Source organism: Aotus nancymaae, unplaced genomic scaffold (genome assembly GCF_030222135.1).
Source record: "Aotus nancymaae isolate 86718 unplaced genomic scaffold, 86718_ANA_hifiasm-v0.15.2.pri h1tg000072l, whole genome shotgun sequence".
Classification (NCBI taxonomy): domain Eukaryota; kingdom Metazoa; phylum Chordata; class Mammalia; order Primates; family Aotidae; genus Aotus; species Aotus nancymaae.
Window position 1 is genome coordinate 1,226,079 of NW_026988487.1, and position 15,157 is coordinate 1,241,235.

The 15,157-nt window shown below is 46.2% G+C and overlaps 1 protein-coding gene and 1 long non-coding RNA gene across 9 annotated transcripts in view; one reads left to right on the forward strand and one right to left on the reverse strand.

The window, feature by feature from the left end:
* Positions 1-15,157, forward strand: part of SP2 (Sp2 transcription factor) — a 34,095-nt gene that overhangs the window by 15,900 nt on the left and 3,038 nt on the right. For 3 of the 4 annotated variants that reach the window (XM_012451876.2, XM_012451873.2, XM_012451875.3), the window contains 5 exons: positions 4,309-4,385; positions 5,144-6,118; positions 12,561-12,873; positions 14,276-14,450; positions 14,710-14,903. In XM_012451876.2, the coding sequence (XP_012307299.1) occupies positions 4,323-4,385; positions 5,144-6,118; positions 12,561-12,873; positions 14,276-14,450; positions 14,710-14,903 (1,720 nt within the window). In that variant the 5' untranslated portion in view covers positions 4,309-4,322. Of the gene's footprint in view, positions 1-1,372; positions 1,493-4,308; positions 4,386-5,143; positions 6,119-12,560; positions 12,874-14,275; positions 14,451-14,709; positions 14,904-15,157 lie in introns of those variants that run through there. The other variant, XM_021670569.2, reaches the window with a different exon arrangement.
* The window catches only part of LOC105716982 (uncharacterized), a 46,324-nt gene that overhangs the window by 15,434 nt on the left and 15,733 nt on the right, over positions 1-15,157 (reverse strand). For 3 of the 5 annotated variants that reach the window (XR_010339109.1, XR_010339108.1, XR_010339110.1), the window contains exons 4-5: positions 8,943-9,032; positions 8,208-8,327 (exon numbers count right to left, since the gene is read on the reverse strand). This is a non-coding gene — a long non-coding RNA (uncharacterized LOC105716982). Of the gene's footprint in view, positions 1-6,068; positions 6,836-8,207; positions 8,328-8,942; positions 9,033-15,157 lie in introns of those variants that run through there. The other 2 variants (XR_010339107.1, XR_010339111.1) reach the window with 2 other exon arrangements.

Consider the following 15,157-nt stretch of genomic DNA (forward strand, 5'->3'; position numbering starts at 1 on the left):
ATATATATTTATTTATTTATTTTATTTTATTTTTATTTATTATTTTTTTTAAATTATTATTATTTTTATTTATTTATTTATTTATTTTGAGACGGAGTTTTGCTCTTGTTACCCAGGCTGGAGTGCAATGGCGCGATCTCGGCTCACTGCAACCTCCGCCTCCTGGGTTCAGGCAATTCTCTTGCCTCAGCCTCCTGAGTAGCTGGGATTACAGGCACGCACCACTATGCCCAGCTAATTTTTTGTATATTTAGTAGAGACGGGGTTTCACCATGTTGACCAGGATGGTCTCGATCTCTTGACCTCGTGATCCACCCGCCTCGGCCTCCCAAAGTGCTGGGATTACAGGCTTGAGCCACCGTATTTATTTTATTTTTAATTTTTTTTTTGAGACCAAGTCTCACTCTGTCACCCAGGCTGGAGTGCAGTGGCATGATCTTGGCTCACTGCAACCTCCAGCTCCCTGGTTCAAGTTATTCTTCTGTCACCTCCCTGGTTCAAGCGATTCTCCCATCTCAGCCTCCTGAGTAGCTGGGATTACAGGTGGGCGCCACCATACCCGGCTAATTTTTGTATTTTTAGTAGAGATGGGGTTTCACCAGGTTGATCAGGATGGTCTCAAACTCCTGACCTCATGATCCGCCCACCTCGGCCTCCCAAAGTGGCATGAGCCACCATGCCCGGGTATGTTCATTTTTAAAAAAGTGATTGGGCTGAGTGTGGTGGTTCATGCCTGTAATCCCAGCACTTTGGGAGGCTGAAGCAGTGGGATTGCTTGAGCCCAGGAGTTTGAGAAAAGCCTGGGCAACATGGCGAAACCCTGTCTCTAGAAAATACACAAAAATTAGCCGGGTGTGGTGGTGTGCACCAGTGGTCCCAGCTACTTGGGGGGTCAAGGTGGGAGGATCACATGAGCCCAGGAGGCAGAGGTTGCAGTGAACTGAGTCGCCACTACACTCCAACCTGGCGACAGAATGAGACTGCATCTCAAAAAAAAAATCATCACAGTGAAAAAAACACAGTAATAAAAAGGCCTCTGTGGAGATGCCTGTGAACCCTGGTCCTGAGACCCACCCCAGTTCAAGATACTGGTTGACCTTGCAGCAGCAGACTTCTTAGGTGGAGGCTTGCACAGCTTAGCTCCACACAAACTAGACTATCATATTGCCCAAGTTTCTTCCCTTTTTGTTCACAAGAATATCATGAAAATGTCAGCCAGATGCCTGTTGAAATAAAATACCCTGGTGTATACCATGCTCTTGATGTGTCCATCCAAAACCCTGTGTTTTAAGAAACAGATTTGTTCAGCATGACTTGTTCTTTTACATTATAATACTTATTCCTTGTGGTCACTCCTTCCTTTCCTCAGTAGTTACGGTACTATTCAATCCTTTGTCCTAGGATTTTGCCAAGGATCAGTGCCTGTAATATCTCTGGATCTGCATATATAATTTTGCCCAGAGCTGCCCTCTGGTTCTGTACACATTTGCAGGTGTGTCTGCGAAGTCTCCCCTCTTCTGGAGTACAGTTTGTGTGGACTTCAGGCCTGGTAACCATTTAAGGCACTGGTGTGCTTTCTTACCAGCTCATCACCTATCCAGGGCTTCAGTTTCCACTTCACCCTTTTTTTTTTTTTTAATGGAGATGGAGGTCTTGCTGCATCACTCAAAGTAACTGGGACCACAGGCATATGCCACCATGTCAGGCTAATTTTTAAATTTTTTGTAGAGATGGGGTCTCCCTATGTTGCCCAGGCTGGTCTCGAATTCCTGGCCTCAAGCAGTCCTCACCGTCACCTTCTCAAAGTGTTGGAATTACAGGCATGAGTCACTGCGCCTAGTGCCTTCACCTTTTTTTTTTTACCTTTCCCCATTTAAGAATTGTTCTTCCAAACAAGAGAAGCCTGAGGCCAGCCAAAATGTGAATGGTTCTGCTTTCCCAATATATGTCCTGCTTTCCTTTTTTTTTTTTTTTTTGAGACAGAGTCTCACTATGTTGTCCAGGCTGGAGTGCACTCCTGTTTTCTCAGCTCACTGCAACCTTTACCGCCTGGGTTCAAGCAATTCTCCTGCCTCAGCCTTCCAAGTATTTTGCCATGTTGCCCAGGCTGGTCTCAAACTCCTGAGCTCAGGCAATCTGCCCACCTCAGCCTCCCAAAGTGCTAGGATTACAGGCATAAACCACCACACCTGGCCCAATACCTATCTTCTTTTTGCCAAATTCCTTAGAAGGACTCAACCCCTGAGCCTTTTGGTTTGAGATGGGGTCTTGCTATGTTATCCAGGCAGGAATGTTGCAGCTGTTCACAAGTGTGATATAGGGCACTGCAGCCTCAAATTCCTGGCCTCAAATGATCCTTCCATCTTAGCCTTCCAAGCCGAATGCACCCTGAGCCTTTTGAGTCTTCAAAGTAATACCCCTCTTATTTCTGTACTTATTGAAATCTGCTTTCCAAAGGTCCAGGAGTCAAGTCTGATTCTACCTGGTGTTCTTTTCTTTTCTTTTCTTTTCTCCTTAGTGATTTATGAACTTTAAGATGGCATAGATTCTTTCTTATAAAATTCTCATGACTTTCATTTTCCTGATCTTGTGCTTTTTTCTTTTTTAAAATTTTTATTAGGGACAGGGTCTACCTATGTTTCTTAGGCTGGTCTTGAACTCCTGGGCTCAAGCAATCTTCCCACCTCGGCTTCCCAAAGTGCTAGGATTACACGCATGAGCTACTGTACCTGGCCTCTTTTAGATGACTTCAGAGCACAGTAGAGAGTCCCTTCATTACTTCCTCAACCATATTTTTCTTTATTTTTTTTAAAGTACAATAGAGTATATTTATCATGGGAAAATGAGAAAATAGAGAAAAACAAGGTGCAAATTAAAGTCAAACAAAACTCTACCACTAGGAGATAATGGCTTAAGACTTTTTCCTATTTGGTTATATTCATATATAGAAATATATACACATAGGCCAGGTGCAGTGGCTCATACCTGTAATCCTGGCACTTTGGGAGGCCAAGCGGGCAGATCACAAGGTCAAGAGATTGAGACCATCCTGGCCAACATGGTGAAACCCTGTCTTTACTGAAAATACAAAAATTAGCTGGGCATGGTGGTGCATGCCTATAGTCCCAGCCACTTGGAAGGCTGAGGCAGGAGAATCACTTGAAACCTGGGAGGCAGAAGTTGCAGTGAATTGAGATCACGCCACTGTATTCCAGCTTGGCAACAGAACGAGACTCTGTCTCAAAAACAAAAAAAGAAATACATACACATTTAAACAAAAATAGAATTTACTCTGTTTTCCTTCTCCTGTTATATCCAGTTAGTTATTAGCTCTACTGAGTCTTGGTGGATGCCTGTGGGCCCATGCCTGTTGTTCTATGTAAAAGTGTAAGTTCACGTAAAGAATTGACCTATGTGTTGTATATGCTGCCTGGGGCCACCAGCCTTTGTGGTGAAGGCTGAGCTTAAAACATCCAAGACTTGGGAATGGAGGAGGTGTGTCCTCCTTGTCAGAAATCCTGGCTGAGCCATGCTTCCCTGTCAGTTTTGGCATCTGTCTACAGCAGGAGTTTGCAGGAGGCTTGAGTTAGAGCTAGAGGGTTAGCTGGGGAGTTCCCCCTGCCCATCATAGAGGGGTTCCAGGTTAGCTATGAAGAGCCAGCAGTGCCCAGCAGAGAGGGCATAGCTGAGTTACAGAAGAGAGTCCTGGTATAGTCTTGGTTATTTTCATGTTATCCCAGACTGTGGTGGCTGGAGGGGGGCAGTCCAATGACAGCAGGACCAGCTGTCCTCACAGCCTCGGATGGCTGAGTCTGAGGAGAGGAGAAGGTCATCTTCTGAAATAGATATAAGGCTGTCAACCTAGGATGGGGAAGTCTGGGGGAAAGCATTAACTTCCCTTGGAGAAGCAGCAACAAATAGAGGGAAAAAGAAATTTGGCTGGGTGTGATGACTCATGCCTGTAATCCCAGCACTTTGGGAGGCCGAGGCGGGTAGATCACAAGGTCAGGAGAATGAGACCATCCTGCCTAACACGGTGAAACCCCGTCTCTACTGAAAACACAAACAATTAGCCAGGTGTGGTGGCATACGCCTGTAATCCCAGCTACTCGAGAGGCTGAGGCAAGAGAATCGCTTGAACTTGGGAGGCAGAGGTTTCAGTGAGCCGAGATCAGGCCACTGCACTCCAGTCTAGGCAACAAGAGCAAAATTCCATCTCAAAAAAAAAAGAAAAGAAAATCTGAAGCAAGTGGGCTTGGGTTCTTTTTGAGCATCTTATACATTACTCCATCTCTTTTCTTCCAACAGATTCACAGACCAGCATGGCTGCCACTGCCGCTGTCAGTCCCAGTGACTACCTGCAGCCTGCCGCCTCTACCACCCAGGCGAGTAGACAGTGGGCTCTGAGGGCTTGGGGCTGCAGCATCCTGGACAGACTTACCAAAAACACTCTCTCTCTTCACTGTCTCACTATAAATACCCTAGGTTATACAACTGGGGAAGGTTCAGTTAGCCACGTTTTCTTTACTGAGAAACCATACCTAAGGTACCACAGTTGGGTCAGGGGGAAAAACAAGGATTAAACTCAGTGTTCCTTCCATAAGACCTCACTACATATGAAAGGAAAACAGGCTCTCTCATTGTCTCAAAAGTTCAGCCCTCCCCAATCTATAAAGTTATACGTTCTGAGTACTAAAAAGCACTTTACCGAAATGTTTATTCCTCCTTTTGCCCCTCTGTTTCTTTTTCCCTCCCTCCTCTCCTCAGTTGAGCAATCAGGGACACCTCAATCCCTGGGGTGGGCTAACGAAACTCCATCTAAGAGTCAAACATGCTTCACTGTCCTTAGAAACAAGGCCAGTGGGGAGTAAGTCAGCTCGCATTGTTAGTCACCCTGTTTTTGGGGTGCTGCCTGGGGTTCCTTCCTGAGAAAGACACTGCCCACCTTTTCTTCCTCCCTTAATGGAGAAACCAGTAGAGAAAGGGAGACAGGTGCCAAGCAGGGGAGGGTGCTGGCAACATGCCTGCCACAGAGGTGGGGAGGAGTGGCATGGAATGCCACCAGGAGGAGAGGATCATGGACAGAGGTGGCTGGGCAGCGTGCATCCTGTCTCACTCCTTCTCTCTGGTGTTTTTTTTGCAGGACTCCCAGCCATCTCCCTTAGCCCTGCTTGCTGCAACATGTAGCAAAATTGGCCCCCCAGCAGTTGAAGCTGCTGTGACACCTCCTGCTCCCCCGCAACCCACACCACGGAAACTTGTCCCTATCAAACCTGCCCCTCTCCCTCTCAGCCCCAGCAAGAATAGCTTTGGAATCTTGTCCTCCAAAGGAAATATACTTCAGATTCAGGGGTCACAACTGAGCGCCTCCTATCCTGGAGGGCAGCTGGTGTTCGCTATCCAGAATCCCACCATGATCAACAAAGGGACCCGATCAAATTCCAATATCCAGTACCAGGCGGTCCCTCAGATTCAGGCAAGCAGTTCCCAAACCATCCAAGTGCAGCCCAATCTCACCAACCAGATCCAGATCATCCCTGGCACCAACCAAGCCATCATCACCCCCTCACCGTCCAGTCACAAGCCTGTACCCATCAAGCCAGCCCCCATCCAGAAGTCGAGTACGACCACCACCCCAGTGCAGAGCGGGGCCAATGTGGTGAAGTTGACAGGTGGGGGCGGCAACGTGACGCTCACTCTGCCTGTCAACAACCTCGTGAACACCAGTGACGCTGGGGCGCCCACTCAGCTCCTCACTGAAAACCCCCCAACCCCGCTGTCTAAGACTAACAAGAAAGCAAGGAAGAAGAGCCTTCCTGCCTCCCAGCCCCCTGTGGCTGTGGCTGAGCAGGTGGAGACGGTGCTGATTGAGACTACTGCTGACAACATCATCCAGGCAGGAAACAACCTGCTCATTGTTCAGAGCCCTGGTGGGGGCCAGCCAGCTGTGGTCCAGCAGGTCCAGGTGGTACCCCCCAAGGCTGAGCAGCAGCAGGTGGTGCAGATCCCCCAGCAGGCTCTGCGAGTGGTACAGGCGGCATCTGCCACCCTCCCCACTGTCCCCCAGAAGCCCTCTCAGAACTTTCAGATCCAGGCAGCTGAGCCGACACCTACTCAGGTACCATACCCCCTGTACTGTCCTCCTCTCCCTCCTCCTCCTCTGATTACCTCTTCTTGGCTTGCTTTGAAGATGATGCTGATCATCTCCTAGCTTGATAATGACCTTTGAGAGTCAGAATGTTTTCATTCTGACTGGGTGGGTAGTAAGTGACCATTTCTACCTGACAAATGTGCTCTCTTTAGTTCATAGGGCCAAGTACTGCTTATCTTTAGAAATGAGATGAATGAAACATAGGGGTATTTTGGCCCTTTTTCTTTATGGGTTTTTTTTTTAGGGGGGGTGGAAAGGGGACAGATACATAATTTTTAATAACACTTATTTTTGATTATAGAATTACATACTCAGTAGCAAGAATAAAAACATTCCAATCCATTTCATTCCAAGAATGAAAACCATAGAATTTTATGTGAAGTAAGAAAATTAATGAGAAAAATGATGATCATTATTAATGACAAGAAAACAACAGGAAGAGCAGCCTAGCTTTATAGCAGGAATATTTAGGCTAGATTCATCTGGAACGTTTGTTTGTTTTAGGGTGTTTTTTTTGAGACAGGGTCTTACTCTGTTGTCCGGGATGGAGTGTAGTGATGCAGTCACTACAGTCTCAATCTCCTTGGGCTCAAGCGATCCTCCGACCTCAGCCTCTGAGTAGCCAGGAATACGGGTGTATGCCACATGCCAGGCTGAGCCACTGCTCTCTGCCAAACCGGGATGCTGAATTCAACAAGAATGTTCTTATTTTTGGCATTTATTAATGTGCTCTAATACTCTGGAATCTCTTTGGTTCTTTGAGGCAAGTTTTATTCTTTGTGCATGGCTACCAAGTGCCAGAAATTGTGCCCATGTTGCAGATGGAGAACCCAGAACTCAGAGAATTTATGAAGTATCCAAAATCAAATAGGATATAAATGACAGGAGTCAGGAGTCAACTCAGATTTGTAACTTCAGAGTCTCACTCTGCTGCCCAGGCTGGAGTGCAGTGGTGCCATTTGGGCTCACTGCAACCTCCGCCTCCCAGAGGAGTTTGGGATTACAGGCGCCTGCCACCACACCTGGCTAATTTCTGTATTTTTAGTAGAGACGGGAGTTTCACCCTGCTGGCCAGGCTGGTCTCAAATTTCCGACCTCAGGCAATCCACCTGCCCTGGCCTCCCATAGTGCTGGGATTACAGGCATGAGCCACCACACCTGGCCAACTCTTGTGTCTTATGTGTGGCAGGTGCTACCATTAAAATTGGGGAGTGCTTTTTTTTAAATATAAAAAACAGTTCTGGCCAGGCATGGTGGCTCATGCCTGTAATCCCCTTGGGAGGCTGAGGTGGGCAGGTGGCTTGAGGTCAGGAGTTCAAGACTAGCCTGGCCAACACATGGTGAAACCCCATCTCTAATAAAAAAATTAAAAAATTAGGCCGAGTGTGGTAGCTCACACCTGTAATCCCAGCACTTTGGGAGGCAGAGGCAGGCAAATCACCTGAGGTCAGGAGTTCAAGTCCAGCCTGACCAACATGGAGAAACCTCGTCTCTACTAAAAATACAAAATTAGCTTGACCTGGTGGTGCATGTCTGTAATCCCAACTACTCATGGGGCTGAGGTAGGAGAATTGCTTGAACCTGGGAGGCGGAGGTTGCCATGAGCAGAGATTGTGCCATTGTACTCCAGCCTGGGCAACAAAAGTGAAACTCTATCTCAAAAAAAAAAGTTAGTTGAGCATGGTGGCAAGCACCTGTAATCCCACCTACTTGGGAAGCTGAGGCAGCAGAATCGCTTGAACCCGGGAGGCAGAGCTTGCAGTGAGCAGAGATAGAGCCACCACTGCACTCCAACCTGGGCGACAGAGTGTAACTCTGTCTGAAAAAAAAAATTCCTGCCATTGAGGAATTTATGACTTAGTTTTCTCTAGAGGGAGAGAACCGAATGACTTGGGAAGTTTTATAATTTTCTGGTTAGAGAAGACAGCTCTTGAATTTGAGTTGTGGACATAGAAGTCACACAGGAATTCACCCTTCTGGCATATTTTATGTTGCCAGGTGGTTTTTTTAATAAGTTGTTTTCACAATGTCTGTGAATTCCCATGATCAGACCTACCTTACAGGTGAAGAATTGGGGCGTCTGCTCAGGTGCACATCCTCAGCTTTGCCTCCCTTCCCTTCCATGAGGTCCCATATCTTGAGGTTGATGGAGACAGGACTTAAACCCAGGTCTTCCCTAAGGAAATAATGATACATATGCAGAAAGATTTAGCTACAGCATTATTTTTTCATGACTACACAGCTTTATATCATCCCAACATGCTGACTATTATACAACTGATACCCTGTTACCTGTATATATCTAGGTTATTTCCAATCTTGTAGCTAAATAAGTCCCTAAAAGTGGGTCAAGGACATGCACATTTTGAAACAATTTGTATTCTATATTAGAGGTTTGCAGTCTGCAACCAACTTTCAAGCCAAATCTAGCCCACCCACCTGTTTTTGTAAATGAAGTTTAATTGGAACACAGACACATCCATTTGAGTTGCCCTTGCACTACAGTAGCAGAGTTAAGTAGCAGAGACAATATGGCCCGCAAAGCCTAAAATATTTACTGTCTGGCCCTTTATAAAAAAAGCTTGCTTTGCTTTTGATTTTACAGGATAAAGAAAAAAAAAAGCTTGCTAAACCTTCAGATGCAAATACACACACACTCGTGCATGCATACACATACACACACAAAATCAGACATAAAATATCAGTGATTTGAAAAAGGGGCACATATCAGAAAATTGGGAATGAGATTTGCATATTTACTAAGAGATGGGCCAGGCAAGGTAGTTTATACCTGTAATCCCAGTACTTTGGGAGGCTGAGTCTAGAGATCGCTTGAGCCCAGGAATTCAAGACCAGCCTGCGCCATAGCAGGACTCCATCTCTACAAAAAAATTTAAAATTTAAAAATTAGTGAGGTATGTTAGTGTATGCCTGTAGTCCTAGCTGCTCAAGGAGGCTGAGGTGGGAGAATCACTTGAGCCCATGAGTTCGAGGCTGCAGTGAGCTATGATCATGCTACTGCACAGACCCTGTCTCTATTAAAAAAAATACACATAAATAAATGAAAAGAGATGGGATGTTTCTTAGCTTTTAAGTGAGAAGAAACACTCATAAATAATCCAGGAATTAAAAATAACTCCAATCAAAATCACAGCAGGATTTTTTTTTTTTTACAAAGAACTTTTTTCCTCTTGACTCAATTGAGTGTAAATTGCCACTATGATCCCCCTTGTCACTTCTGAATATTTTAATTCCTACACACAGAGACATTCTACATTACCACAATACAATTATCAAACCCAGGAAATTAGCAATGAAACACACGACTGATTCCAAGACCCCACTAAATTTTCACCACTTGCCCCACTAGTTCCTTTGTGGCAAAAGGATCTGATCCAGTATTACACATTACGTTAAGTTGTCTCCTTAGTCTGTTTTGATCTGAAACACTTCCTCATTCTTTACTTGACTGTCATGACCTTGACACTTTTGAAGGCTCAAGGTCAACTTTGGCCATTGGCAGCTTTTTCAGGTTGGCTCTTAATATCCCTCTGACAGGCTCTCATTCTTTTTTTAATAAAATCAGCTTTATTGAGACATTCACATACTATGAAACTCACCCTTTTAAAGTATACAATTCAGTGACTTTTAGTATATTCACAGAGTTGTGCAGCCATTACCTCTATATAATTTTAGAACATTTTCATCACCCCAAAAAGAAACTCTCTACCCTTTAACCTCACTCCCCATTTATTTCCTCCTCCCCACAGCCCCTGGAAACCACTAGTTTATTTTTAATGTTTCCAAGGTTCATCCATGTTGTAGCACGTGTCCGGTGACTGGCCTCCTTCACTTAGCATAATGTTTCAGGGCTCATCCGTGTTGTAGCATGTGTCTGAACTTCATTCCTTGTATTTTCCCAGCCTCAGCCTTAGGATCAACCATTTTTTCTAGGATTCCTGGTTCCTCTCATTGAACAATGTGATGGCCTTTTTTTTACATTTTATCATTCTCTTCCTCCCCATTTATTTATTTATGTCATTATGGACTCACAGATTCCTTTTTTTTTCTTTTTTTTTTTTTGAGATGGATTCTTGCTCTGTCGCCCAGGCTGGAGTGCAGTGGCGTGATCTTAGCTCACTGCAACCTCTGCCTCCCAGGTTCAAGTGATTCTCCTGCCTCAGCCTCCTGAGTAACTAAGACTACAGGCGCACACCACCATGCTCAGCTAATTTTTATATTTTTAGTAGAGATGGGGTTTCACTATGTTGGCCAGGATGGTCTTGATCTCCTGACCTCATGATCCGCCTGCCTCAGCCTCCCAAAGTGCTGGGATTACAGGTGTGAGCCACCGCGCCCGGCCTGTTTTTTTGTTTTTTGAGATGGAGTCTTGTTCTGTCACCCAGGCTGGAATGCAGTATCGCAATCTCAGCTCACTGTAACCTCCACCTCCTGGGTTCAAGCAGTTCTCCTGCCTCAGCCTCCCCAGTAGCTGGGATTATAGGAGTGCACCATCACTCCTTGCTAGTTATTTTTGTATTTTTAGTAGAGACAAGGTTTCACCATTTTGACCAAGCTGGTATCAAACCGCTGACCTCAAGTGATTCACCTGCATCGGCCTCCCAAAGTGCTGGGATTATAGGCGTGAGCCACCAAACCCAGCCAGATTCCTGTTTGTTTGTTTGTTTGTTTTTGAGATGGGGTCTTGCTCTTGTCACCCAGGCTGGAGTGCAGAGGCGTGATTTTGGCTCACTGCAACCTCCGCCTCCCAGGTTCAGGCAATTCTCCTTCCTCAGCCTCCCAAGTAGCTGGGATTACAGACATGCACCACCATGCTGGGCTAATTTTTGTATTTTTAGTAGAGACGGTGTTTCACCATGTTGGCCAGTCTAGTCTCAAACTCCTGACCTCGTGATCTGCCTGCCTTGGGCTCCCAAAGTGCTGGGATTACAGGCGTGAGCCACCGCGCCTGGCCCAGATTCCTGCTTTATTTACTGGGTTATAATCTGTTAGTACTATTATTTTGATGTTTTCATTGACCTAGATTTGGCCAGTGGCAGCCCCTTTAAGCTGGCTTGTATCTTTTCAAGTCTCCACCATTCTGTAAGCATTTCTTTACTTTCTGGTACAAGTGTTCCAAGCTTTTCTTGTACCTTCCCTGCCCCCACCCTGGAATCAGCTGTTTCTCCAAGGAGCTGGGTTCCTTTTAGTGGAGCATGTAAGTAACAATCTAAGGCCTGGATGCTAGGTAAGCTCATTCCTACTGGGCATGGCTGGTCCCAGCCCTTCTCAATGGACACAGCTAGGAAGTATATATAAATAGACATAGCTATGCAAGGCCTACATAGATAGATGTAGATAGATAAACTTATATAAGGGCACACAGACATATATACACATACATATATATATACATTTGAATCTATATTTCTCTGTCTATATATGTTGAAACCCATGAGTTTCCACCAATGTCTCTAATTCCCATCTAGCACCGCAGCATTCCATCTAGCCTTCCTCCTTTCGGTAACTCCCTTCTGTGACAGTGAGAGCCCTCACCCCCACTATCCTTAACATACTTCGGTTCTGGGTAAGTCCTCCAGTATGCAGCCAGCCTGCCACCGCCATGGACACCCTCCTCCCTGCTACAGATGTCCTCCTTGTCCCGCTCAGACTCTAACATGCATATTTTTAAGGTTTTTGATACATATTCCCAAATTTCCTTCCGGCAAGGTTAGCCCACATCATATTTCCATTCCTAATATACGAGTAAGTGCCTGTTTCCTGCTGTCTCACCAATAATGAGCACATTTTGTTTTTCCCTCTTTGCCAATCTGAATTGGAGAAAAGTTGTTTTTCATTAATATGTGGCTTTTTTTTTTCTGATTACAAAGACCAGAAACTTTTTTTTTTTTTTTTTTTTTTTTTTGAGACAGCATCTTGCTCTGTCACCCAGGCTAAGTGCTTTTGAGACAGCATCTTGCTCTGTCACCCAGGCTAAGTGCTTTTGAGACAGCATCTTGCTCTGTCACCCAGGCTAAGTGCAGTAGAGGGATCATAGCTTACTATAACCTGGAACTCCTGGGCTCTAATATGTGGCTCTTAAAAACCAAAGTGAACCAGTGTTCTTTCTAAATCTCCAGTTCTGATAGTTGGCAATTATATTTTTCCATGCTGAGTAAATTAAATGTTTGTTTTCAAATCAATAATCAGCATTTGCCATCTTAGTATAGGATGCCAGCAGCCCTTTGTTGAGCATCAACTGTGTATAAATTTAGGTTTAGATGAGTTGAGAGGAGGAGACTTTTGGCTGACGGGTGCCCCCAGTTCTCACTTGGGCAGGAACATTTGAAGGCCCCAGAAGCCTAGTCTCTTCCAGGCACTGACTTTTTTCCTCTCTGTCCCCTCCCAGGTCTACATCCGTACGCCTTCCGGTGAGGTGCAGACAGTCCTTGTCCAGGACAGCCCCCCAGCATCAGCTGTGGCAACCTCTAACACCACTTGTAGCAGCCCTGCATCCCGTGCTTCCCATCTCAGCGGGACCAGCAAAAAGCACTCAGCTGCAATTCTCCGAAAAGAACGTCCCCTGCCAAAGATTGCCCCTGCTGGGAGCATCATCAGCCTGAATGCAGCCCAGTTGGCAGCAGCTGCCCAGGCAATGCAGACCATCAACATTAATGGTGTCCAGGTCCAGGGTGTGCCTGTCACCATCACCAACACAGGCGGTGAGGATGGCCCCTGTGGCCAGGGCAGTGAGGATGACCCCTGTGACCATAGTGGTACCTGTGCTCTTAGCAGGTGAAAACTATGGGTTGGCCCCAGGATTCCTAGTAACGATAGTGAGGATGTGTCCAGCTTAAGGGCATGTCCACCTGCAGTTTATCACCTAATCCTTATAGTAGCACTCAGATAGTTTAAGGCACATGTCTCCATCTGACAGCTAAAGACAGAGAAGACAGATGTACTTAGGAAACTTTCTAACTAACATCTAAATACAAAAACGGCTTCTTGGAGGAGAAAGCCTTGAGTTAAGGTTGGAAGAAAAGGAGGGAGCCCCAGGCAGTGGGAATAATTTCTGCTGCACTTCAGTTCAGTGGTGAGATTTATGCTGTGAAACCAGCCTGGCAAATAACCAGGGGGAAAATTGGAGCAACCTAGCCACTTTGCCCTTAAGCAAAAATGGCTCCTTATCTAGTGGGAGCTCTCTGAATTTCTCTTCATCCTTAATGAAGTTTTAGCAGTTTAACGCATTTGATTTCCCCTCTTGAGGTGACCCCCAAGAGGATAAGGTATCCTAGAGGATCTGATTTTTTTCCCAAAGCCCATAGAACTGTGTCCTCTTATTTGTTGTTGTTTTTTTTTTTGAGACATGGCCTCAGGGCCTCGCTCTATCACCCAGGCTGGAGTGCAGTGGCATGATCATGGCTCAGTGCAGCCTCAACCTCCTGGGCTCAAGCAGCCCTCCTACTTCCACTTACTGAGTAGCTGGGACTACAGGCATGTAGCACCATGCCCAGACAATTTTTTAGTTTTTTGTATAGATGGGGTCTCCCTATGTTGCCCAGGCTGGTCTTGAACTCCTGGATTCAAGCAATTCTCCTGCCTCCCAGAGTGCTGGGATTACAGGTATGAGCCACTGTACCCAGCCTTGACCTCTGTCTTATTAATAGAAATCCCTGGAGACTTTGCTAAAAGCAGAGTTTATACCTCACAAGGGCCTAAGGTTGGAGAAGATTCAGGAAGAAATGTCCAAGACAAGACCCTTCCCAACTGAAATCATGTGGGCAGTATGTTAAAGCAGATTCTGCCTGCATGGCATAGTGGTTCAGGGCATGGGCTTCCTGGGTTCAGATTTGGGTTCTACCACTTACTAGCTGTGTGACCTTGATATGTTATTGAGCCTCAGTTTCTTCATCTGTAAAGTGCTGATGATAATGCCTATTTTATAGGGTCATGAACATTAAATGAGTGAATACATACAAGGTCCCTAAAATGGTATCTGACATACAGCAGGCTCTCAAAAATAGCTGCTATGATTATCATCTTTGTCATGTGCAGAAGGGCAGAAAGGTTGACTGGAGATTTCAGGCTTCCTCACCCTGAACTCTGCCCTCTTTGTCTCTACAGGGCAGCAGCAGCTGACAGTGCAGAATGTTTCTGGGAACAACCTGACCATCAGTGGGCTGAGCCCCACCCAGATCCAGCTGCAAATGGAACAAGCCCTGGCTGGAGAGACCCAGCCCGGGGAAAAGCGGCGCCGCATGGCCTGCACGTGTCCCAACTGCAAGGATGGGGAGAAGAGGTAATTCAAGGAGAGGGGCCAAGCCATAAGGCTGGTCTAACTGTGTTCTCCAAGCCCCTCCTGGACAGTTGTCCAGGGCTGCAAGCTGGCACAGACCAGGTGGAGAAGAGCTGGTGGCTCTATGTCACCTTGCCTCCTGCCTCCTTGTGCTTTCTGACCTGACCCCACATCCTCACTGCATCGCATTCCTGCCCCCATCCTCTACCTCTTTTCTCTCCTCTTCCCATTCCCTGCACTCCACCCTCACCCCAACTCTCAGGTCTGGAGAGCAGGGCAAGAAGAAGCATGTGTGCCATATCCCCGACTGTGGCAAGACGTTCCGTAAGACATCCTTGCTGCGTGCCCACGTGCGCCTGCACACTGGTGAGCGGCCCTTTGTCTGCAACTGGTTCTTCTGTGGGAAGAGGTTCACACGGAGTGACGAGCTCCAGCGGCATGCTCGCACCCACACAGGTCAGCTTCCTGCCTCTGCCCCCATCCCCACTCTATGACCCTTAGCAACTTTGACACTCCTGGAACTGCCACACTGAGCAAGAGCTACAGACTGTCCAGGGACAGCATAAGAAATTATTTTCAAGCCATTCCATTATCACTGTTGTTTCCCAAAGTAATGGGAAAAGAATAGTTGTTATTGCATGACACAGCCTGATAACTTTGCCATGTCCATACAGTTATTTAACAAACACTGACATAGTGTGCCAGGCACA